This window comes from Corylus avellana, chromosome 8, assembly GCF_965113065.1.
Source record: "Corylus avellana chromosome 8, dhCorAvel1.hap1.2, whole genome shotgun sequence".
Classification (NCBI taxonomy): Eukaryota; Viridiplantae; Streptophyta; class Magnoliopsida; order Fagales; family Betulaceae; genus Corylus; species Corylus avellana.
Window position 1 is genome coordinate 20,372,856 of NC_142497.1, and position 24,097 is coordinate 20,396,952.

At 38.3% G+C, this 24,097-nt stretch overlaps 4 protein-coding genes across 5 annotated transcripts; 3 read left to right on the forward strand and 1 right to left on the reverse strand.

Moving 5' to 3' along the window:
• Nucleotides 1-2,661: 2,661 nt before the first annotated feature.
• On the forward strand, nt 2,662-6,299 carry LOC132163084 (receptor-like protein 7). The gene is made up of 2 exons (XM_088519285.1): nt 2,662-4,251; nt 4,666-6,299. Exons 1-2 carry the CDS (start codon nt 2,711-2,713, stop codon nt 6,284-6,286), a joined length of 3,162 nt encoding a protein of 1,053 aa, XP_088375411.1. The 5' UTR covers nt 2,662-2,710; the 3' UTR covers nt 6,287-6,299.
• A 1,351-nt stretch (nt 6,300-7,650) lies between these two features.
• Nucleotides 7,651-13,683, forward strand: LOC132164265 (Chaperone DnaJ-domain superfamily protein). 2 transcript variants are annotated; one of them, XM_059574741.2, is made up of 5 exons: nt 7,651-8,121; nt 10,559-10,730; nt 12,525-12,557; nt 12,706-12,800; nt 13,035-13,683. In XM_059574741.2, exons 1-5 carry the CDS (start codon nt 7,816-7,818, stop codon nt 13,269-13,271), a joined length of 843 nt encoding a protein of 280 aa, XP_059430724.2. In that variant the 5' UTR covers nt 7,651-7,815; the 3' UTR covers nt 13,272-13,683. The 2 variants fall into 2 exon arrangements, with proteins under 2 accessions (XP_059430724.2, XP_059430725.2); XM_059574742.2 differs by lacking the exon at nt 12,525-12,557 and having other exon boundaries at nt 7,652-8,121.
• Nucleotides 13,684-14,178: 495 nt separating this feature from the next.
• TOC75-III (translocon at the outer envelope membrane of chloroplasts 75-III) lies at nt 14,179-18,289 on the reverse strand. Its single transcript, XM_059574000.2, has 7 exons — nt 17,036-18,289; nt 16,266-16,487; nt 16,035-16,142; nt 15,749-15,940; nt 15,408-15,656; nt 14,742-14,996; nt 14,179-14,557 (listed from the first exon to the last, which is right to left on the reverse strand). Exons 1-7 carry the CDS (start codon nt 18,170-18,172, stop codon nt 14,318-14,320), a joined length of 2,403 nt encoding a protein of 800 aa, XP_059429983.2. The 5' UTR covers nt 18,173-18,289; the 3' UTR covers nt 14,179-14,317.
• A 1,426-nt stretch (nt 18,290-19,715) lies between these two features.
• Nucleotides 19,716-22,355, forward strand: LOC132164597 (low-temperature-induced protein). The gene is made up of 4 exons (XM_059575134.2): nt 19,716-19,790; nt 19,912-20,157; nt 21,373-22,083; nt 22,180-22,355. Exons 1-4 carry the CDS (start codon nt 19,724-19,726, stop codon nt 22,221-22,223), a joined length of 1,068 nt encoding a protein of 355 aa, XP_059431117.2. The 5' UTR covers nt 19,716-19,723; the 3' UTR covers nt 22,224-22,355.
• The last annotated feature ends 1,742 nt before the right edge of the window (nt 22,356-24,097 follow it).

The following is a 24,097-nucleotide window of genomic DNA, read 5'->3' on the forward strand; positions in this document are numbered from 1 at the left end:
CTCATGTCAGCATGGTACCGAATAAATCATAAAATGATTAAAAACTTAGAAATTTACTTTAAACAAGCATTGATTTGTCTTTTCATGTTAAGTTCTTGTTGAATTCGGAGTCGTGCTAACTTGAAGCACACGTTGATAAGGATTCTACCTAATTGCACTTCGAAAATCTTCTTTTCCTTTTGTAACTTTTCACATTTGGAAAAACAGAGATTACAATAAAGAAAGAAAAAAAAAGTAAATCGTAGAAGAAGAAAAAGAGGAGTAGTTTGATAGAAATGCACCACCAACCTTCCACCGTTTCATGGTCATATTGATTAGACCAGAAATAGGCTACTGCATGGGAATCCTGTTCATGTACGTGTCAAAGACTTCATTTGATAGTGGGAAGACAAGAAGTCTTCTTAATTTTTTTATTTTTTATTTTTCCTTCTATTTACACGGTGAAAAGTGATAGCTTTAAGCTTTGGATTCTCTAATGGGTTGACGGTCCACGGTCCACGGATGTGGCCAATTCAGGTGGATTCCACACCATGTGGTATGACCAATTCAGGTGGATTCCACACCATGTGGTATGACTGAATTAGATGAATCAGAGAAAAATAGAAAGCAGAAAGCAGCTTTTTTGACCAGAAAAGACTTGAAAGAAACTTGCACCCAATGTTCTTAGTTAGGTAAGGTAAATGGATTGAAGTTATTGAACTGTTTATAGTCTTGGTTGAAACTCATGATTTTTTAATCTCATATCATATTGAACGATTATTTATCTCAAAAGCTTAAGCAAAATTAATGAAAGCTTAAAACGTTTGGCCAGGAGCTAAGTAAGCCCCCACCAAGTACTTAGAAGAATAAAAGAATAAAGAAAGTAATTCAGACTCACGCAAACTGCTTTGAATCATTTCTCCTACCCGAATATTCAGGTGCACTAAATATCCGACTCTATTGTGCCTCAGCACACGTGAGAGAGTTCAACCATCTCAACATGGCTACATGCTGTGAGAAGAGAAGCAGGGTGAAAGTCAGATGATCAAGCTTCTTTTCCTCTTCCTTCTCCATCGTGATTGAAAGGCTCGACTGCTTCATTGCAGTACCCATGATTAGCATAATTGCATAAATACTCAAATATCATTGAATTCCAAGTAATTATGTTCGTCTTAGACATCTGATAGAACAAATATCATAGAATTATAAGCACTTACTGATAAAAATGTTGATTTTTGCTATTACGTCATCTCAGTTATATGATTGACATATAACCGTTTTCTAAATAGCAGTACTATTTTATTTTATTTTTTATTTTTTTTAATAAGAGCTGATTTAAAAGTTGATGAACACTGCCACAATAGGATGGAGGTGAGATAATGGTGTCGTATGTAGCAGTACTTTTTTTTTTTTTTTAACATGGGCTGATCTGAGGATGGATTGGCAGTGCCATGTTAGCATAGTACCGAATAAATCATAAAATGACTAAAGACTAGGAAATTTACTTTAAACGAGCATTGGATTGTTTTTTTTTCGTATTTGATTTTGTGTTGAATTTGATGAATGTGCTAACTTGAAGCACACGTTCATAAGGATCCTACCTACTGCACCTTGAATAATTGAGGCGGCAATCTTCTTTTCCTTTTGTAACTTTTCACATTGGAAAAACAGAGATCACAATCAAGAAAAAGAGAGAAGAAAAAAACAATAATTCCTAGAAGAAGAAAAGGAGTAGAGTAATTTCATAGAAGTGCACCACCCACCTTCCATTGTTTCATGGTCATATTAATTAATTATACCAGAAATAGGCTACTGCATGGGAATCCTGCTCATGGACGTGTCAAAGACGTCATTTGATCGTGGAAGACCTGCAAGTCTTCTTTGGACGTGTCAAAGACGTCATTTGGGCTTTGTTTGGTAATGGGATGGGGTTGGCCCAAATACTGTTTATCACGATTTTTCAAAAAAATTAACATCAAAACATTTTAACTTTTTCACTTTTAATATCAAATCATTCACTTTTTATTATTATTCAAATAAAAAAATCACTACAAAACAAAACTTTTTCACTTTTCTATACCACTTTTTCATTTTTTTTATACTAAACATTCTTATTTTTTTTCACATTAATCTACATCAATTATAGTGTTTAAGCCATCCCATTTGCCAAACACCCCCTTATCCTGGAAGACCTGCAAGTCTTCTTTGGACGTGTCAAAGACGTCATTTGATCGTGGAAGACCAGCAAGTCTTCTTAATATATATAAATATATATATAGTAAACGGTTAGGTAAGGTAAATGGTTCAAACTCATGGGTTTTTTTTTTTTTCACTTTATTATCATAGTAAACGATTACTTATCTCAAAAATTTAAGTAAAATTTAAAATGTTTGGGCAGAGCTAATTAAACCCCCAACAAAGTACTCAGAAAAATAAAAGAAAAAAGAAAGAAATTCAAATTTACGCAAACTGCTTTGCGGTGGGTTTAATTAGCTCCTTCTCTTATTTATGGGACTTTACTCACTTGATCCATTCCCACCATTATATTTTTTGCTTACTGTTTGGGAATGTGAAACATGTGAGTTAGTTACGAGCTCGGGGCCACAGCCCCCATCTATATATATAATGACACACAAAAGAAATTAATACCCTCCTGAATCCACCATTAATAACACTACCTCTTCCATTCTACATTTGTAATTTGTAAGGGTGTCTCTTATAACGGCCTCCAATGAGATTTCTGGTCTTTTCATGGCTTTTCTTGATGGCCATTTACTCACTTTTCCTCACCATTTCTGTGTTTGGGGCGTCTGCCCCATGTTTTGGCAATGAGCAGTCCTTGTTGCTGCAATTGAAGAGCAATCTTACGTTCAATTCTACTATGTCCACTAAACTTGTTAAGTGGAATCAAAGTGTTGATTGTTGCTCTTGGGTAGGCGTAACCTGCAAAGAGGGGCGTGTTATTGGTCTCGACCTGACCAGCGAATCCATCTCAGGTGGACTCGACAATTCAAACAGCCTTTTCAGTCTTCAGCATCTCGAGAGCCTGAGTTTGGCTTATAATGATTTCAACATTTCTCTTGAGATTCCATCAGAGTTTGACAAGCTTGCGAATTTGAGTTATTTGAATCTATCAAATGTTGGCTTTGCAGGGCAGATTCCTATTGCGATTTCGCGCTTGACAAGGTTGGTTACTCTTGATTTATCTTCCGATTATTACTTCCATCCACTGAAACTTGAGAATCCAAATTTTAAAGTGTTGATTCAAAACCTTTCGGAGCTTATGGAACTTAATCTTGATGGTGTACTTATATCAGCTCCAGGTAATGAGTGGTGTCGGGCCTTATCATCTTCACTCTTAAATCTGAGAGTGTTGAGCTTGTCATACTGCAATCTTTCAGGCCCGATTGATTCCTCCTTGCGGAATCTTCATTCCCTCTCAATTATTCGTTTGAATGATAACGACTTGTCTGCTCCAGTTCCAGAATTTTTTGCAGATTTCAAGAATTTGACATCCTTGGAAGTCTCTGATTCTGGGTTGAATGGAAAGTTTCCAAAAAAGATCTTCCAAATTTCAACCCTACGAACGCTCGATTTGTCATTTAACTTTCTACTTGAAGGGTCTTTGCCAGAATTTCCTCCAATTAATGGATCTCTTCAAACCATGACGCTCCAAGGAACAAATTTTTCAGGGACATTGCCACCTTCCATTGGTCACCTTAAAATGTTGTCAACAATAAATCTTGGGAGTTGCAATTTCATTGGACCAATTCCAGACACAATAGCAAGCCTCACACAATTAGTCCATTTGGACATGTCACACAATAGTTTCAGTGAATCAATTCCAAACTCAATGGGGAGACTCACAAAATTGGTCTATTTGGACATGTCTGGCAATAATTTCAGTGGATCAATTCCAATTTTCAGCATGACCAAGAATCTAGAGATTCTCGACTTGAGTGAGAATTCACTAAATGGCCCCATTCCAATTTCTCTGTTTTCTCTTCCATCATTGCGATCGGTATCGCTTTTCAAGAACCAAGTTTCTGGTTTCAACAATTTCGAATTTTCCAACAATATTTCTTCTCACTGCTTGCTGGAAAGAATTGATTTGAGTAACAACAATTTGGAAGGGCCACTACCCATATTTTTCTTGGAACTTCAGGGTCTTCAATTCCTCTCACTTTCTTCAAACCACTTTAATAGCTCCTTGCAGCTTAGTCTGATTCGGCAGCTAAAAAATCTTGTTTCTCTTGATCTTTCACACAACAAGTTGAAAACATTTCCTGATTTCTTGAGAAACCAATCCAGTTTAGAATTTCTAGACCTTTCAGACAACCAAATCTATGGAGAGATACCCAATTGGGTCTGGAAACTTCCTAATCTTTCTTACCTAGATCTCTCTTACAATAGTTTGAGTGGACCAATTCCAAACTCAATGGGGAGACTCACAAAATTGGTCTATTTGGTCATGTCTGTCAATAATTTCAGTGGATCAATTCCAATTTTCAGCATGACCAAGAATCTAGAGATTCTCGACTTGAGTGAGAATTCACTAAATGGCCCGATTCCAATTTCTCTGTTTTCTCTTCCATCATTGCAATGGGTACGGCTTTTCAAGAACCAATTTTCTGGTTTCAACAATTTGGAATTTTCCAACAATATTTCTTCAAACCACTTTAATAGCTCCTTGCAGCTTAGTGTGATTCCGAAGCTAAAAAATCTTTATTATCTTGATCTTTCACACAATAAGTTGAAAACATTTCCTGATTTCTTGAGAAACCAATCCAGTTTAGAATTTCTAGACCTTTCAGACAACCAAATCTATGGAGAGATACCCAATTGGGTCTGGAAACTTCCTAATCTTCTTGACCTAGATCTCTCTTATAATTTTCTGGTGACTTTGGAAGGACCTATCCTCAATCTTTCTCTTCAAACCCTAAACCTTCACTCAAATCAGCTCCAAGGGCAGCTCCCAATCATCTCATCTGTCGAATACTTGGATTTCTCGATGAATCATTTTCGTTCCTCCATTCCAGCTAACATAGGTCAGTCCCTTGCTTCCACTCTATTATTTTCTCTCTCAAGTAATAAATTCTACGGGAGCATCCCTAGATCAATATGCAACATCACATATCTTGAAGTTTTAGATCTGTCCAATAATTCTTTCAGTGGCACAATTCCTGAATGCTTGATTTCGATGAGTGGGACGACTCTTCAGATGCTGGATTTGAGAACAAATAATCTCATTGGTACCATTCCTGATGGTTTTCCAAACAATTGTGGTTTACAATTTTTAGGTCTCAATGGAAACCAACTGGGAGGAGAGTTACCTAAATATTTGGCCAATTGCACATCGTTGAAGCTCTTGGATGTTGGAAATAACCATATCGAGGGTATCTTCCCATTTTACCTGAAGAGCATAACTTTTTTGAAGGTTCTTATTTTGAGGAATAACAAATTTTACGGGCCCATTACTCATTTAAACCCTAATGCTACATGGCCATGGCTTCAAATTGTAGATATAGCCTTAAACAATTTTACTAGTAGGCTTCCAATAATCCCCCAATCTAACTGGGCAGCAATGATGGACGATGTGGCCGCCCAATCAGTGGGAGAACGAACCGAAGGAAGACGCTCAATCAATGATTATCAATATACAGTTACAAGTACTATCAAAGGTTTAGCATTGCAGTTGGTGGACATCCAAACCATCTTCACCATCCTTGACTTTTCTTGCAACAATTTTGATGGTCCTATACCTGAAGAAATTGGAGGGCTCGTGTTGCTATATATTCTCAACCTGTCCCATAATGCTTTGACTGGTCAAATCCCTCCATCTTTGGGGAAATTGAATAAACTTGAATCACTGGACTTGTCAAGCAACGAGCTTTCTGGTAAGATTCCTGTGCAACTTGCTGATGGCCTTATTTTCTTATCCGTTCTCAACCTTTCGTTCAATCAATTGGTGGGGCAAATTCCATTCACCAAGCAATTCGGTTCATTTTTAGAAAATTCCTTTAAAGGAAACAAAGGATTATGTGGTTTGCCTTTGAAATCAAAATGCACACATGTGGAGCCACAATTGTCACCTCCAACATATGAAGAATCTCATTCAAATTCTAGGATTGTGATTGAGTGGAATTACATAAGTGCTGAACTGGGATTTGTTTTTGGCTTTGGAATTGTAATTGGGCCCCTTATGTTTTGGAAGAGATGGAGGATATGGTACTCCAAACATGTTGATGACATTCTTTTCAAGATCTTCCCTCAAATATATCTTAGAAATGAACGTTGTCGAAGATGAGATCTGGAGCTGAGGCACTAGTCAGAGTTATCAAGCATAATGCATATGGGTTTATGGTGATTGACTCTTGTTTTTCCAAATTTTATATATATGGTATGTATGAAGTAAAATAAAAAATGGATCCATGTAATTGGATGTGTTAGAATATAGGATGCAAACATTGTATTAAGAATTAAGTTATAATGCTAATGAAGTACTTGCCTGATGTTATATTTTCTGGACTAGCTATGAGACACATGTGATGAGGATGCACAAATTGCTAAATTGCTCACCTCTAACAATCTAATTAAAAGCATTCTCATCCTCCTCCTTATCTCTATATCTCAAATCAACAATGGTAAGGATCCAGCTTGATTCCCCCACCATCTATATTTTATATTTGCCTATAAACCAATAAAAGATAGAAATAAAAAATGAATGGGCCAATGATACCACGAACATTAGGAGTGTTAGATTATAATTAAATAATTAAATTTACCTCATCATCTTACCTTAAGCTTTTAGAATAAGTGATGTCTTAACATGATATTAAAGCAGAAGTCATGAATTTGAACTATGTTTCAATCATTCACCTCTCATTTCAATTAAATATATTATATGTTGGACCTCACTTATTAAGGAAGAATTCTCAAACTTATGCATATTGCTTATATTTGAATAGTAAACAACTGTAGTACACTAGACTATTTGATTTGTAAACAATAGCAACGAAGGAGATTAATTTTATAATTTAGATTAAATTTCAGTTGTTTTATGGTATATATATATGTTGCTACTTTATATAATTTTTTAAAAGATTAATGCTATACTTCACACTACAACCATATTAAGTTGATGTGACATGGGCTAGTAGCTCTTGAATTTTTATTTTTATCTCTTTTTCAATTAAAGACTGATTTTAAAAGAAAAAAATTTACAAATGCCAATTCAATAATTGATTTTTAGTGCTACATCATTAAATTGTATGACATGGCAAGGACTAGGCAAGTAGCTCTTAGATTTTTGTTTTTTTTTTTAAAAAAAAACAAATGCTGGTCTAAGGGCTATTAAGCTTACCACATTAACATAGTATGAATATTGTGTGAAGTTTAATATTACTCTTTTAAATAACATGACATGAGATACGATACAATCAAATAAGAGTAATGTTACTTTTTATATTTATTTATTATTGACTGATATAGCGTGTTTTAAGTAATTTTTCATGTTAATTATTTACAAAAATAATTTAAAACATGCAACCGTAGTTAAAACATGACACGTCAGTTAAAACACGACATGTCTAATAACCAAGTGTGAAGAGTAGCTTACACAGTCATCTGTTCGCTTAAAGATAGGCTTGTGTTTACGAACCATCATCGATGGTTGTGAATTGTGATCTATAGTAGATAGGCCAGGTCAAGAAAAACCGGACCAATAGTGAAAGAACATGGCCAGGGGCATCGGACTCCAAATCCACAGCGCGACATGTCTCAACGAGAATCTTCATTGACACGAGCGAACAAATAATCACAGATTACTTGACGAACATGCATGGATTGGCTCTACCTCTGACACCATACACCACCCTCCCCTGTTTCTCTCACCTCTGTTTCAGATCTCTTCCTCACCTTTCGCTTCTCTCTTTGCAAAACCAAACCAAATCTTCGATACCCATCTGCAGCTTCTGGAATTACAAGCAGAAAACAAGAAGAAGAAGTATTTCCCCTTTGAGAGCGAGTCGTAGAGTGTCTCCTTATGAGGTTTTGGGGGTGTCTCCCTCTGCAACTCCGGATGAAATCAAAAAGGCTTATCGTAAACTTGCTCTAAAGTATCACCCAGATGTCAATAAGGAGGTAAATTTCTGCATTAAGCACTTAATCCAATATAAATCTTTGTGTTTTACTTTCTTGTTTATGGTTTACATGGGATTTTGGTGCTTATAATTCTAAGTAGAGGATTTTTATTGGGTAATTTTATGTTCTGATCAAATGGGTAAAAAATTAATGCTCTATCTTTACCTTCTTTTTTTTTTTTTTTTAAGAGAAAATGGTTTTTATTGATTTCTGAGGAATTTTATTTTGGTTATGTCAGGCCATTTTTATTTATTTTTGCTTTTCATGGTCGAAAAATTGAATTTGAAATACTTATCAAAAAGAAAAAGTGAAGGTGAAATCATTGGAGGTTTCAGTTCTATCTTATTAGGATATAGTCAGAAATAATTAGGTGAAAAACTAAGGAATTTTAGGTTTGGTTGGTTACCTTCGAAATATTAAGGACCTCTCTAAGGATGGCAATGAACGTTTATAGTTGACAGAAAGCCAACCACACAATTATGACACATTTAGCCAAAGGGAATCTCCAATAAATAAATCCAATATGCCATACATGAGGAAGAAATGATGAGTGATCAATTTGGACTACGAAGCTCAGCAGAAGTAATTAAGTATAGTTTGTAATTTCAGAGAAGACCTCTGCAAATTCTTTAGATATGTAAGATTGAAGTGGGTTCTAGTAGAAAGAGGAATAAATGGCTACAGTCTGTGTTCCAGTTTATCTGTGCCATGCACCTCCCCTCCCCTCTCCCTTCTCCAAATGCAGAAATTTTTGAATGGGTAAGAAATCGTATAGTTTGATGGTTTTTTGCTTCTTTCTTTCTTTCTTTTTTATTTTTTTTATTTTTATTTTTATTTTAAATGTAGTTTGATGGTTTACTGCACTGGATGTGCTCTCCCAAAGGCTGACTAATTATTTCCCCAAGTTGGGGTGTACAATTTTCGTATGTCTTGTTTGTAATACATAATTTCTGAAAGTCTCTAGGAAGCCATCGGTAGGGACTAAGCTTATACAAAAGCTCCTTCTACGTACAAACCAGCCAAAGATATTTGGTTACCAAAGAGCTTGTTTTTGTTTAAATGTTCATTTTTGGTGTGTTTAGCAATCTCCATTGCACTTCATATGCTTTCTTATTGCTTTTAACCTCCCTCTATTTATAATTAAGAAGTTAGAAGAGCACCTGTCTAGAAGTCAGTAACTATTTTTATGCTGCAAGACTTTAAGCGAGCACAGCTCCTCACCACAAATGATATTTGCCCTGTTGGGCTAGCATGAGGAACTTATTGATCATCCTTTGGTGATCTCAACTTGCTTCCCATAATTTTGACTTACATTCCTGATAGTATCAGCATACTCTTGTTTCTTATTATTGTGTGTTTGGATATTTTAAAGGAAGAAGCTAGAAATCTTTATTTTTTATAGGTTTTCTTGGCAGTTTATCTTGTACTACTGTAAATAAGGGAAATCAGGTCATCAACCTTCTATACTTTTCGTCATTTTGAATTTAAGATTCCATTTTTCGATTTGATAGATTTAAGACCTGAGCTTAAATGCTTAAGTTATTCTAAATTTGAGACCTCCGTCAGTATTTTTTGTTTTTTAGATATGTTATGAAAACAAAATTATGCCTCTCAGATAAAAAAATAAAAAGAAAAAAGAAAAAGAAAGAAAGCCAGAAAAAAATGCTCTACCATCACCATGGTTGCTCACAACCACCCTCTTTGTTAGGGGGTGGCTTGAGGGATGGCTCCACCCCTTTGACCAAGGTGGCTGCTAGCCACCCCCTCTGAACATGGTGGACAAAGCCACCCCCTAACAAAGAGGGTGGCTAGGAGGACAGCTGAGTCGTGCCACTCATCCATGGCTAGGTTGTGCAACCCATGGCCATCGCCGTGGTTGGGCTAGGTCACCCAGCCCAGTCACTTTTTTTAGTTCAGGCTTTTTTATTTTTTTGATCAAAGGAGCATAAGTGTACTTTTAAAGTCATTTATGATCAAAATGCTGACTAAGTCCACCCACTTTTTTTTTTTTTTTTTTTTGTTCTGGCTTTTTTATATTTTATTTTATTTTTATCTGGAAGGTGTAATTGTATATTCAGTCATTTCTGACAACGAGGTCTTGAATTTCAATGGGCCTAAACTCAAGTCTTACATCTATCAAATTGACAATTGTGGTCTTAAAGTCAAAATGACACAAAGCAAAGGGGTTTTGTGATTTGATTTCCGTAAATTTAATTCTAGTTTTGTGATTTCATGAAACAAACTGCCTAGGAGTAGGCATGCCACTTCGAGTAATATACTGCCTAGTTGAGTATGATTTATTTATGCACTTCCATTTTACCTCTTTCCTATTTTGCATTACAGGCGGTAAAGTGTATTGAAATTGCTAACCTAATTTGATTCTTTTGCTGGTATATAGATAGACCGTGCTAATACAGCTAAATATTTTGGTGCACAGGCTAATGCACAGGAGAAATTTATGAGGATTAAACATGCATACAATACATTACTGAGTTCTGAATCTCGGAGAAAGTATGACTCCGGAAATCGCAGATCTGATTATTCCTATTCTGGTTCTCAAAGAAGCCAAAGTAGGAACACACAAGATGAAGAAGAGTTTTACGGGTTTGGTAAAAACTTATAATCCTATTCAAATCTAATTGATCTTGTATGAATTTGTAAAGCTCTTATGCACATAGAGCCCCGTTTTCTTTTTTATCACTTATTATTTACATGATGAAGGTCGTCTACTACAATGCTAATTTTCTTTCACTGGTTGCCAGATAGCCCTTGAGAGATCTACCCAGTGAAAAATGAGATATTGCCACGGACATGGCACTATATACCGGTATAGGGACATGCTAGTTAAGTGGAACCTTTAATTAAGGAGATCTCTTGGGCCAAAGGACCAGTCAAATTTATCCTAACCGTCCAAGTAACTGCATTCTTCAGCAGAAAGTTTTAAAAGAGCATCTAGATAGACTACTATGTTTGTATCAACATATTAAGCCAATTTATTAATAAAAGGAATTCCCTAATGAACCTTTAGACCAAAAGTTTTTCTCCCTTATTACATCATCTGCATATACTTCTTCCTGTTTGGTAGACTCTAGTGGTCCATTTCCCCAGTACCTTTGATTTCCTTGTTTCCCTTGGCTTACTTGCATGTCATCCAACTTTTTGTCATGTGCAAAAACAGTTAAAAAAAAAAAAAAATCCTATCAGAAAAGATCTTGTGCCATTTTCCATATTTTCCATCTTATCCTTTTTCAGAGTTTGGTTTTGTTAGGTTTTTAATTGGCACATTCACTGTCCATAACAAGTGTCTTTGTATTTTGTGGCATTGGGTAAATTTGTACTTGGGATTTGTGATGAAGATTGCTCAAAGAAATCAAGTACAAGAACCTGATGTTTGGACATGATTGTTGGTGTCCGGACAGGGCCCTGCTAGATAGTTGTGTGTGCTGACCTGTGCGCACATGTCTGGACAGGAGGTTGGACAGAGAGTTGTGTGCAATGACCTGTGCGCACATGTCCGGACAGGAGGACTTCCAGCGAGCTCCTATGCGCAGATGCGTGCGATGGTGTTCGGACATGCTGACTTCATTAGAGCACTTGTGCACTGGTGCGTGCACTGGTGTCCGGATAGGATGACTTCCAGAGAGTTTCGTGCGCTGTTGTGTGCACAAGTGTCTGGGCATGATCTTCTTATAAGGCATGAAACCCTAGTGATGTCCGGACACATCATTAACCTGTCCAGATGTTGCCTTTGATTTTCATATGCAACTTTAGGATTCAAGGCAGACTATCCCAAGTCTATTTAAAGACTTTGAAGGCACAAATTTAAGAGAGCTAAGCAGCACTATTCACCTTTGGTTATTGAGTGTTCTTAAGCACCAAGTGCTTAGCATAGTGCCAAGAGATCTTGATAGTATGAGCATTGAAGCTTAATTCTCTTAGAGTATTCAAATCACATTGTTGTTTTACATCAACAAATGGATTGAACTCTACCGATGGGTTGGTAAGGAAGATCAAGAAGAAATATTGGCCAGTGAAGAGCTGGAGCTGCCGTGGGCAGAAGGCAAGTGAGGAGCTTGTCTGCACATAGATTGTCTTAGTTGTTATAGTGAGTTGTAAGTGTACTATGCTTGTGTATTGAATCTTTCTTAGTGTTAATTCCTTGGATTTGGTTGCCTTGTAGTGGTTTCACCTTTGAAGAGTTCAAAGAGTTTCCACTTCATCAACAAAACCTCGTGTTGTTGATGTGTGCATGTGGTTATTGCTTTTGAGTGGTTTGATTTAAATTGCTGCAGAATTTTTTTGTTTAAATTATTGCATAATTGTTGCTTGTGAGGGTTGGGGTCTAAATTCCATATCTCAGGTTTGTTCTCTACGTTCTTATAATTAAGCCCTTTATGCTGCAGGTAATTTTTTGATGGATGTTCAAATAACAATAGGTAGATATGTCCTCCCTGTGAGTCATCATATGGGCCATAAAGCTAACTTTCATTATGCTCAAGTTTTGTTGGGCAGCTATTTTCTTTTCCCTTTAAGGTTGCAAGTTTACTTCGACATAGTGCTTTAATTCTAGATTTGATGTTACAGAGGACTTCCTCAGAGATCTTCAAGGAGAATTCCAGAATTGGGAAGCGACTGCTGCTTCACAAGGAAAGCCAAAAAGCCTATGGGAAGAATTGGCGGTGAGACATTAATGTCTTTATCAGTTATAGTATGTATGTGATAATGTGAACATAATAATCTGATAACCTTCTCCCCAAATTTAAGTTATAACACAGGCATGCACCCACACTATATAGAAGAAACTTCTTTCACATGTTTCAGAATGATTTATATGTGAAAACTTGTCTAATCTGTTAAGGAAAATGACCTTAAGGGGAAACCTAAATTACATTATGTAAATTTGCACTTGGCAGGAAATTGGAGAAGAATTTGTGGAATTTCTTGAGAAAGAACTTAACATAAGTGATCAAGAGGTTGGATCTTACAGCAGTGATGAAGAACCTAAGAAAGGCAATTCTTTTAGAACGTCTGGGACAGAGAGAACAGAAAATGGTAACAAAGATAAAGCTGGCAAGGGGAGCAGCATTGAGGAGAATATTGATGAGATAGAAGCTACCCTTGCTCAATTGAAAAAGGAATTGGGTTTATAGCAGGGAAATGAAGCTTCGCGTTCACCCGCCATGGGAAGATGGTCAAGTTTTGTTGCCATCTTAAACGTTTGAGTAATCTCACTTTTGCATATCTTGAAGTGACTTTTAAGGCCTCATTTGCATCCATTTATAGAAGAGTTTCAGAGGGAAGGTATGCGAGAAGTAATAGGAAGACTTTGAGACATTGACCTTGTGGGACATGAGCTTGTACTGTTGTACATATGCTCTGCCCTTTTGAGCATTAAGGATATGTAATCGGACATAAAACAATTTCCTATTTCTTTTTTCTTTTTTTTCGTTTTTCGGCAAAGGCTAGTAGATTTTATGCTTAGAGTAGGACGATTTGTAATTAAAATTATTCTTTTGGCTATAACGAATAGCAAGTGATAATATCAATTACAACTGGTTTAGACATACTTTCCCAAGTTATTTTCTTTTCCTTTCTTATAAATTTTTGTTTTGCTAAATTGGTGCTGGGTTTCAAGTGACAAATAACTCAGTGTAATATGCCTATATAACAAATAATTCTTCTTGTACAACTTTTGACTTGTTTCCCAACAAGATTATTTTGAAAGTACAAATTTACGCTAAAAACTAGAAGAAAAAAAAAGCTGGCCTTGGGGGTGGCTAATCAACCAATGGCTATGGGGTGATTTAACTACATTATAATTTTTTAATGTAGTCGAACTACACCTAGTGGTTGAATCTGGAAGTGGTCAAACTACGCCTTTGCCCGATAACCCAATACTAGCCTTTTTCTCTTACTTTATTCAACCTCGCATTGGCCACCGGTTTAATATGATATTCTAGTGACCCACAAGGGCAGCACCACCACTATGGCGTGACAATTTTTTATTTTTTATTTTTTGTTTTTTGTTTTTTGTTTTTTTTAAAAAAACATAAGTGCTTTCCACTCTAATTGACTCATATATATATAGTTTCAAGTCTCTCATAAAGCCTCTACGAGATAACGAAAAATTCCAGCAGATTATCCCAAAACCTAACGAACAGAATGTCCTTTAAAAAATATGAAAACCGATTGCATCTCAGAACCTCTCCCCAAATCGGAAGAAAAATGCACCAGTGCCAGAGTTATGATCAACAGCATACTCGGCTCGTACTAGACCTAGCTTGACACCAGCACCATAAGAAGAGCCATGGCCCAGTCGCCTGTAGACCTCTGTTGGGTTCCCCTTGACATCTTTTGAGCTTCCTAGATCATTGCCGTGTTCTGCAAATGCATACACGTGTGTACCTTTTACAGGTATCCGGAGCTCAGCTGCTAGCTGTAAGGAAACATCAGGAAGAGGAATCAAATATTGGTTTACCCACTTAACACTAAAAATCTCATAAGCATAATCACAGTAAGCTTTTGTAATAATTTATGCTTTCTCTCACTCAAACATTAAGAAGGCCATGATGACTACATAAAGGATAGCTAATCAAATGCTTGTATCTCGAAATTCCTACCTCAACGATGTTTCTGGCTGCACCTATCTCACCCATGTTGTAACCCCTCACAGAATACGGACCTCCAAGGGTAAAAGCATCGTAACTTGGAAGGTCTCCCACACAGCCACCATAGTGGCCATGAAAGACAAGGACAGGTGGTGGTGATTTACCAGCACCTTCCTCCACTTCCTTCAGCTGAAAAAATCGTGTCAATGTTAGTTGGTGGCGGTTGAAGAACGGAAACTTGCTGCCGACACCAATGCCTTGGTCTACCTGCATTTTGTACACAAAATATGCACATTAGCCAGGAAAAAAAAAAACATTTCATGTAGAGAATTTGACAAACTGGTTGGCAATATCTATTTTTATAGAGACAAAAACTTTAAATTGTTCACCAACTCCAATCATCATAATAGCAATTATATCTGTTGAAAACCGGCAGCTAGCTGGGGCCAAGGACAGAAGTCTCCTCAACTTATCAGAAACTATCAATTTGTGGGAGGACAAACTTTCAAGAAGGCTCCTAACAAATAGAGTGAAATTAAGATGAACCTGCTTATATGGCTTCCTTCCTAAAGATCTTTATGCATTTTTCTTCCTTCCCTCACTCTTTTAAAACCCGGATTATAGAGTATCCAAATTAACTAACCAAGAAAAAGCTGTGTCACAAGCATCTAAGCTCACCTGAAATACATCCCTTGAACCAACTATAGCTCCATTTAAGAACTTGGTGTTATCTCGAGTAATATTCGCCTGAAGAAATGCCATTCGGTCAACACCAGTACCACTGAGGGTTGTAGGAGGTCCATCTGCACTAATTGCTCCACTTGGCAACACTCTTTGACCATTGGGACAGATATGACTGCTTTCATCACGTGTTGTTATCTCTTCCATTACAAGTCCATACGTGAACTTGCTCTGCCGGGTGAAATTCTGCAAGGCATATACATTAGATCACCACCATAAGTTTACTAAAAATTGCCCACAATAACAAAGCAACGGATAAAAAAAACCACCATACTTACCTCTGTAATATTGGTCTTAACGCCAGCTCGATCAACCCATATAGGAGGGACTTCATCCACCCCTGGCCCGCCAGTGAAGACTGGACTCAATTTACGGCTGTTGAAGCAGCTCACTCGCATAGTACGGTTGCGTGGATTATACACACCATCCAAATAAGGATGCACATACTCAAGTTTGAAAGCAAGATCATCCTGAGGACAGAATATACCTCGGACATTTTGTGATACTAGATCTTACGCAGATGATACACATATATGAGAAAATTATACATTAAGGTGAGCCTACCTGAGGATTCAAGAAGTTGCTAGTAGTCACTGAACCGTTAATGGATCTATTTAGCCCATTGAGATTCCGATGTTCAAAAGTAACAGTTCCACCAGGCTGCAATGAAGCCTAAACACACAACAGACACAAGGTAAGACAAAAGCAAGCACAACGAGAACTTCAAAACTGGAACCCCAAAAGTTTGATGGTTTGTGAACAAAGCAGACATATAAATAATAAAATAAAGTATACCAGAGTGGGGCGTCCTCCACGCCCAGGAACAATACTCCACTCTGTAGCAACTTCAGCTGTCTTCTGTTCTAGTTCCTTAAGCTTTATTTCAACAATGATCCCACCCTCGTTCTTCTCATCAGGCCGTGGGTTCACCTCAATGTTTGAAAACAAACCGAGCCCGTTAATGTTCCTCAGAGCTTGCTTCCCTGCCTCTATGTTAAAAACTTTCCCCGGCCGAAGCTGTCAGCCCATATCAAACATTCACCAATCAATCAATCAATCAATCATCCACTCCAAACCTTAGCAACCAATCACCCATTTACCAAAGCATATAACTTTAAACCCTATGAACCCCATAGAGCTTGAATTTAAGCAAACACTAATAAGCCAATCGCCAGTTCCAAAGCTTATGTACTAAACATGTAATAAATCCAAAAACAGGGAATTAGCCCTTGAATATCTCTATCTTAAAAACTTGGCCCGGTTGAAGCTGTCAGTCCAATTCAAACACTCACCAATCAATCATCCATTCGAAATGCTAGCTACGACTCACCCACTTAAAGTTTGAAACCAAGCATTTTGAAGCCAATGAACACTGTAAAGTTTGGAATTAAGCATACCACAGTACCACACTAACAAATCAATCACCAATTACAAAGTTCGCGTGCCAAGCATATAATCAATCCAAAAACAACCGGTTACTCATTTCACATCTCAATCAAAATAACTCAAAAACAAACAAAACGAACATAAACCAAGCCAAAAAAAAAAAAAAAAAAAAGTAGTACCGCTTTGGGCATTTCCCTTTTCACCACGGCGACTTGGGTATTCCCCTCCACGACATTGCCAAGCTTATCAAGGAACTGAATGTTCACCTGCGTAATATCCCCTTCCACCACCTCACAAACCACCTCCTTCGTATTCAAATTCCCAAAATTCACCACCTGCGCACACGCATACCCTTCGTCGTAGTACCATTTCTGTACCCGGTCCCGAATCCTCTGCAGCAGCCTCGCGCTAACCTTCCCCTGGTCACTCAGCATCATCATGATCTCCCGGTGCACCGGCGGCGGCAACAGGCACGGCTTGGCCCTATCGATCCTCCTCTTGTAGTCCCTCTCGAGGCTCCTATAGTACTCCATCTTCTCCTTATCGGTCATATCAGAGTCCATCTCGATCGGCTTCGACTGCGGCATCAGCCCTACGTTGATGCACCGGAACTTGTCCGCCGACTGCCAAGTGCTCTCCGTGAACGATATCGTCACTGCAATAGTGCCGTCCGGGTTGGTCTTCCCCTCCAGGTCGACCTTCTCGAACATTCCACAGGTGGCTAGGGTTTCGAGCTCTTTTTGGAGCTGGGCCTTCGTGTAGACCCCGCCCGGCTTCAGGGACACCATCTCGAAGAAAGAGTCCTCGGTGCCGACGGTCGCCCACCGTCGGCGATCGAAGAAAAGGATATCTGAGACCTTGTACTTCTTGAACCCACTCAGCTTGTTGAGCTGGACCACGATGTTCGCCGGAAGCCCATGCGAGTCCCATTCTTGGTTCTGGGACTCGTCAGCAATGGCCAATGCCGGAGAGAATAGCTCTCTCCAGAATCCTCCGCCATCTCCGCCACCACCACCACCACCACCGCCCGATCCTCCAAAGCCTCCTCCTTCGCCGCCAGAACCACCTAGATTGGGGGAGAGCGAGCGGAGGTGGAGTAGGAGGGACGAGGCGGAGGCGGCAGCGAGGGTTTTGAAAAAGGATTTGAGGGGTTTAGGATTTTTGGTCGAGGAAGAAGAAGAGGAAGAGGAAGAGAAAGAGGGAAGCGCAAAGTTACATTGGACGGTGCGTTTTGGTGTGGGAGGCGCTAATGCTCGCCGGGATGAGCTGAGAGGAGGAGTTGACTGGATGTGCGTCGGAGCGGCGAAGGAGGGCATGGCTTTCGGGGTTTGGAGTTGGAGATAAGGGGGGCAGAGAAGAGAGTCAGCGAGAGGGGTTTTGGCGATTTGTTTCGCTTTTTTTAGTGTGAGAAATGGGTTTAGTGGATTGTGCTGCTGGGAAAGGGAACGTGCGTCGGGCGAGGTTTACAATGTCTCCAAAAAAAAAGGTTTGAATTGGGGATTATGAAAGAAATTAAAATAAAAAAAAATACTAAATTTTTATTTTTAATATTTCATAATTATTTTATAATATTTGGATGATATTTCTAATTAATTTTTAAATAATTTATTTATTTAACAATGTTGACGTGATATTTTCAACTAATTTTTAAATTAATCATTGTTAAATAAATAAAAAATTCAATTATTGACTAAGTTGAAAGGTTTTTTTTTTTTTTTTAAAAAAAATCAATCTGAATAAAACTTTGTCCGATGCTAAGGCTCTCAAGCTTAGATGTGCCATTTACCATCGACTACTACTTTCAAACTCTCCCTCCTCCTCATCAACCTTCCCCGCCCTTCCCTCAACCCCCTAGTACGGATTGAGATTTCCTAGTACATCCTTGTTCCGTGCGCATGGGTCTCATGCGCCTCTGCCTCCTCGCCCTAATTCTCCCACCACACCGGAGCTGCAGATCTATGAATTTTTTGTTATTGTTAATAGCTTCCAATCTCCTTGTTACAAGTGCCTTGCCTTTTTTTTTAGAGACTACATGAATCAATGACCTTTGTGCTTCATTTGTCCAGCATCCCTTCTATTGGACCTTAGTATGAAGTTCCTCGTCAATGACTAGTTGATCATCCTAAGAAGGCTCTCTCGTTCATTTAGGGTGGCCCTCTTCTTGGCCTTTGGTTCAAAGGCCATCATTCATGAATTAGGATCCACAACAATTAATTGCTGTCCAAATTGTTATAGCAGTTATGGTAAAAGAGCTTATATAAAATTTACTTGCTCAAAAAAATTTTAGGTTGTTTAGCCACCGATTCAAACAAGTAAATTTTATATAAACTTCTCACAATAATTGCTAGCAATTTAGGTAACAGGAGATTTCAATCCCACCATTCACTGAATGGCATGCAAATCAGTCCTATATATATATATATATGCCCGCTTGATTGGGCCAGGTCCCTGGCTATTGGAGTTGCTCCTATTTCCATCACAAGAAATTCCTGTCCCAATGCATAAGGCTTAGGAAGAGGAAGATCCGAAGATGCATGGTTGCTCTCCTAGCTAGCAAGCTAGCCTGGTCAAAATTGTGAGTTCCACGTACGTGGCAAGCAAAACTCACTACATTCTGTGTTCCACGTGTAATAATGGAGCCCACAAGATGACATGTGGCTCTTGTTAATTGTCCATGCAAGAACCCCCGAAGCCAGCGCTTAATCATGCATCATTCAATATTCCTGCTCCATCTCTTAAATTTCTGTCTGGGACGAACAAATAAAGCAGCATCGGCATTATCACAAACACTTATTTGAAGGCAATAACCATAATTATAAGATCCCTTTTTGCTGTGAATTTGAGCAATTATGGCTCAACTCGACCGCATGCAAACACACGGTGACAATCATAAGATTAACCCCCGCGGCCTCACTGTTCAACAAGTTCTCCGAGGTAAATTCCTGAACCAGACCCTCAAACCAGTGGATTTTGTTTGAGCATGCATGGTAAATATTCTTATGAACATTCTATGCCTTGAATATCAGGCTTCTGATCAGTTTAGATAAATGCACAGGAGGAGTTTCAAAGTGGTCACCAACCTCTTCATCACCTACATTTTGGAAGGACCATGACCCAGAAGAAGATTATGGGCACCATCACAAGAAATCTGTTCTGGCCAAAGTGAAGGAGAAGGCCAAGAAATTTCGACGTTCCCTCAGCAAGAAGAAGCATAGTGAGGATGGTAACACCACACCCTCTTGGGGTGTCAGCTTGGATGACGATGATGATGATGAAGATGCTGAATACCTTGGAGCCCCAAGTATTATCATACCCTTATTTTTTTACTTAATATATAGATGACCTGTTCCATTTTTTTTTGTTTGTGCGTTAATCTAAGGTTTTGTTTGTTTCTACGGAAAACTTTTTTTTTGGTGTTGGGTAGTGAATACGGTTGAATATCTTAGTCAAACCAAAAACATTTTCGATTGACCAGGATAACCTCCTTTAAGTTGCGTAAAATGATTTTCCTTTTTTATTTTCGTAAACAATTTTTTTTAGTTAGAACTTTTCTTTCTCGATTCACAGTACCAGATTTCATTTTCACATTCTCTGCATTTGTCGGAGGTCGATGGCTGCCTCCACCTCTGGCCATCGTTGTTGTTACCATTGCCGTCACTTATTTTTTGTACGAGCTAAATGCTGAAAATGTTTTCAGCTGAAATCATTTTCCTGAAGTTTTAAGCTAAATAATAATTTTGCTAAAAACATTTTTTATTAGAAAAGATTTTACGACAATACAAATAGAGCCTTATTGATGTAGCGCGACTTAGTGAGCTGCAAAGAAAAACAACAATAAAGAACGAATATATATTTCTAGATCTTAAGTCTATCAAAGATCTGAGAAATCTTCTCTAAACGCTAGATTCTATTTAGGGTTTGAAGGAAAAACTGAAGAAAGCTCAACTCTGAAGCTTGTTATTAAACAAAACTCAAATAATATCAAAAGCTATATTCTAAAATCTATAAAACATGTATTTATAGGCTCCCAAACCTTAAGCATAATAGTAATATGAAATAAAGTCGGTTTTAACAAATCTACGATGACCGTCCGGACAGAACATACCCATGTCTAGAAGTGCACCATAGAAACAAAGAAACGTAAGCTAAAACATAGATGTGTCCAGACCATGAGGAATCTGTATCCGGACATGATTTCCAGGGAGCTCTTTGCAGCTCGTTTTGACCTAGTAAACATCGAAATTAGCCAAATCTCGTGAAACATGACTTTGTAGATCTTTGAAGTAGCTTTCCAACGCCACCAAGCGTGCTCTACTCCGATGTCCAAAACTCAAGTACTTATGATCTTTCTAATAAAGCTGGTCGAGTATCCGTTCCGCCCTACACTTATTTTAATACTTTTTTGTGAAGTGAAATGCAAACCTTGGATGTGGTTTCCTGACTCCCCTTATCAAACAATCCTACGGCTTGCTTGGAGGATTCTCTTAATTTCTATATAGTATTGTTTCATTTTCAGTGTATGAATCAGAGCTGGCTCCTGAAGGGTACAAGGAAACCGCGAGGCAACATCCAAGAGCAGTTCACTTTGTTTCTGAGAAGCATGTTTTGGCATGCAGTGTCAATCTTGGTGCTGCTGATGATCAGCAAGAAAAGGAGAAGCCTACAATGGCGGAAAATGTCACTACTGCACAGAAGTTGTCACCATTGGATGAAACCCATCCGATTGCTTCAAAATTCCAAGGCCTCACTGTTTCAGCCCCAGCTGGCTCACAATCCGTTTCAGGGGAGGCAGCTCCACTGCCCATGTCGTGCAGGACCTGCAGGTGGCCAGCTCCACAAACTTGCTCATCCCCGGTGGGGACTCCACAAACTTGTTCAGCCCCGGCAGCTCCACACAGCGGAAATGCTAGTTTTGGAGAGCAAATTTGGGATAAGGGTGTTTCAGTGAAGGAGTATTTGATTCAAAAAATTGAGCCAGGGGAAGATGAGAGAGCACTTTCCCAAGTGATATCGGAGACGATGAGTCCCAGGAGAATTCCTGGTGATTTTGGTGTGGTGGAGAAGGTGAGAGAGGCTGTGACTTCTTTGCTAAGGAATGAGTCCTGCAAATACACACCTGCAATTTCAGCTACATCACACACGCAGATTTCCGCCAACAATGCACTTTCAGCGGCTAAAAACTCACCGTCACACGCACACCTTCCGATCTCCACCAATGCTCATGAGGGTAACTTTTTTTTTTTTTTACACGAGCTATTGTTTTCTAGAGCATGTTATAATAATTCATATCACATATATGGGTCTTTGTCTAATATTATTGCAGTTGGCGAAGGAGAAAATCATGGAAGAATACTCCAAGCCAATTGAGATAAGAGGAATCAATGCAAATTTCTGATCGAGTTTTAGGTATCAATAAGTAGTTTGCCGAGATGATCATTTCCTGTACGTGTTTGAATAAGCCATGTATGATACATATATGGTACTCACCAATAAACAGTTTCTGCAGCTCTAGAAGTTCAAAAAATTTCAAATCAATGCAACAAATTAAGACCTTTCCTGTTTATGAATTTTCAGTGCTAATGTAGTTTTACATAATAATAATAATAAAAAATGTTATGGAGATTGATATATTGGGAAGACTTTTAGTGCTCATAATATAGCATGTTGAAATACTACAAAACTTAAAAGCTTAAGTCTTTTAGTTTGGACCCTCATTCATGCTTACAACTTGCACATTTGTTCCTACTCCAAGAACCATTGTTAAGCTCATGCCACTGTGCCACTCCACCATTTCGCATACCATCATCAACTCTGTATCGCTTGTTAGGAAAATTGATACATTGTGAAGTCTTTTAGTCAACCCATAATATAGCATATTTAGACACCACACAATCTAAAAGCATAACCCAATGAGTTTGGGCCCAAAATTTCAAAATTTGTCAATGTAGCCAATTATCCATTAACCATTTCCGTCCAATTTGACTGAAAATTGGTCACATGTATTTTTTTGCCTTAAATTTTCAAAATTGTCCTAATGTATTTTAGCAAATTTAAAAAATGCTCCCAAGTCAAACCAAAAACAAAAAAAAAATAAAAATTTGAGGGTGGGCGAACCATCACCCCTTTGGCCACAAAAGGTTTGGGGGTGGTCGGCCACCCCCCCATGGGTCGTGCCACCCCCAATCCGGCCTTTTGGCGTGGTCATAGCCACCCCCAAACGGTTTGGGGGTGGTTTCGGCCACCGCATTTGGCCCCTTGGGGTGGTCGGCTACCCCCGATGGACTGAGCCACCCTACACGGCTGGTTTGGGGGTGGCTCTTGGCCATTTGGGGGTGGTCGAAACCACCCCCATTTGGCCCAGCCACCCCCAATTTTTTTTTTTTTTTTTTTTTAAATAAAAAAATAAAGTTGTAGGGGTAATTTAGTATTTTTTTAAATTTCTGTTAGAGAAAACCGAAATTGTTAACGGATGGGCCACAATGAAAAATTTTGAAACTTTGATGAGGTGCATTACATTTTTGAAACATTGAAGGTTAAATTGAAAATAGTCTAAAACTTGGAGGAGATAAAGTGTAATTTCTCCTTTGAGATAATAACAATTTAACACGATATCAAAATAAAGGTCTTAAATTAAAACCTTATCCTCATAATTCATTCAATTTCAATCGAATATTTCGATGAACATTGTCCCCTTCCTAATGTTCACCGAAATATTGTTATCGATCTTGTGCCTTCCCAAGCAAACACATACACATTGTCCCCTCCTTTACACGGAACGTCAACATCAATTGCCAAGACCTTCCTAATAAGACATGATCCACATCCGTTTCAAGCATGACATACAAATATCGTAAACTTTAGTATTTGTGTCTTGATGGGGCTGAGTCAGACTCCAACTTAGTCGGACTTGAAGGCGCACCTGCGATTTCTACCATTTAAGTCTCTTATGTGTGACTTCCAACGAGCTGGTGCTACTATAGCCCGGCCATGTAAGGATTGAACAGTTACAAGTTGGTTTTTCCCGTCCATCTATTTTAGAAAGAAAGAAAAAAAAAAAAAAAGGCTTAGGTTCAATTCTAGAGTTCTGAATTCTCATCATCCCTTCAGTGTAATAATCAGAGTTTGAAGCTAACCATTAATTAGGTTGTAGAAGCTTGGGGAATCGACAAGAACATTAATTAACTGCGGGCCTGCACAAGATGAATGATAAACATATACTAGGTCTACCATGAAAAGGCCTT

Coding starts and splice junctions, on each gene's coding strand:
- LOC132164597 (XM_059575134.2), top strand. CDS start 19,724: ATGCAAACACACGGTGACAATCATAAGATTAACCCCCGCGGCCTCACT. Junction 19,791..19,911: donor TGTTCAACAAGTTCTCCGAG/GTAAATTCCTGA, acceptor ATAAATGCACAG/GAGGAGTTTCAAAGTGGTCA. Junction 22,084..22,179: donor CTCCACCAATGCTCATGAGG/GTAACTTTTTTT, acceptor ATATTATTGCAG/TTGGCGAAGGAGAAAATCAT.
- LOC132164265 (XM_059574741.2), top strand. CDS start 7,816: ATGCATGGATTGGCTCTACCTCTGACACCATACACCACCCTCCCCTGT. Junction 10,731..12,524: donor AGAAGAGTTTTACGGGTTTG/GTAAAAACTTAT, acceptor TTTATGCTGCAG/GTAATTTTTTGATGGATGTT. Junction 12,801..13,034: donor GCCTATGGGAAGAATTGGCG/GTGAGACATTAA, acceptor TGCACTTGGCAG/GAAATTGGAGAAGAATTTGT.
- LOC132163084 (XM_088519285.1), top strand. CDS start 2,711: ATGAGATTTCTGGTCTTTTCATGGCTTTTCTTGATGGCCATTTACTCA. Junction 4,252..4,665: donor CTTGATCTTTCACACAACAA/GTTGAAAACATT, acceptor CCACTTTAATAG/CTCCTTGCAGCTTAGTGTGA.
- TOC75-III (XM_059574000.2), bottom strand. CDS start 18,172: ATGCCCTCCTTCGCCGCTCCGACGCACATCCAGTCAACTCCTCCTCTC. Junction 15,941..16,034: donor GCAACTTCTTGAATCCTCAG/GTAGGCTCACCT, acceptor TTCTGTCCTCAG/GATGATCTTGCTTTCAAACT. Junction 15,657..15,748: donor TTAAGACCAATATTACAGAG/GTAAGTATGGTG, acceptor TATGCCTTGCAG/AATTTCACCCGGCAGAGCAA.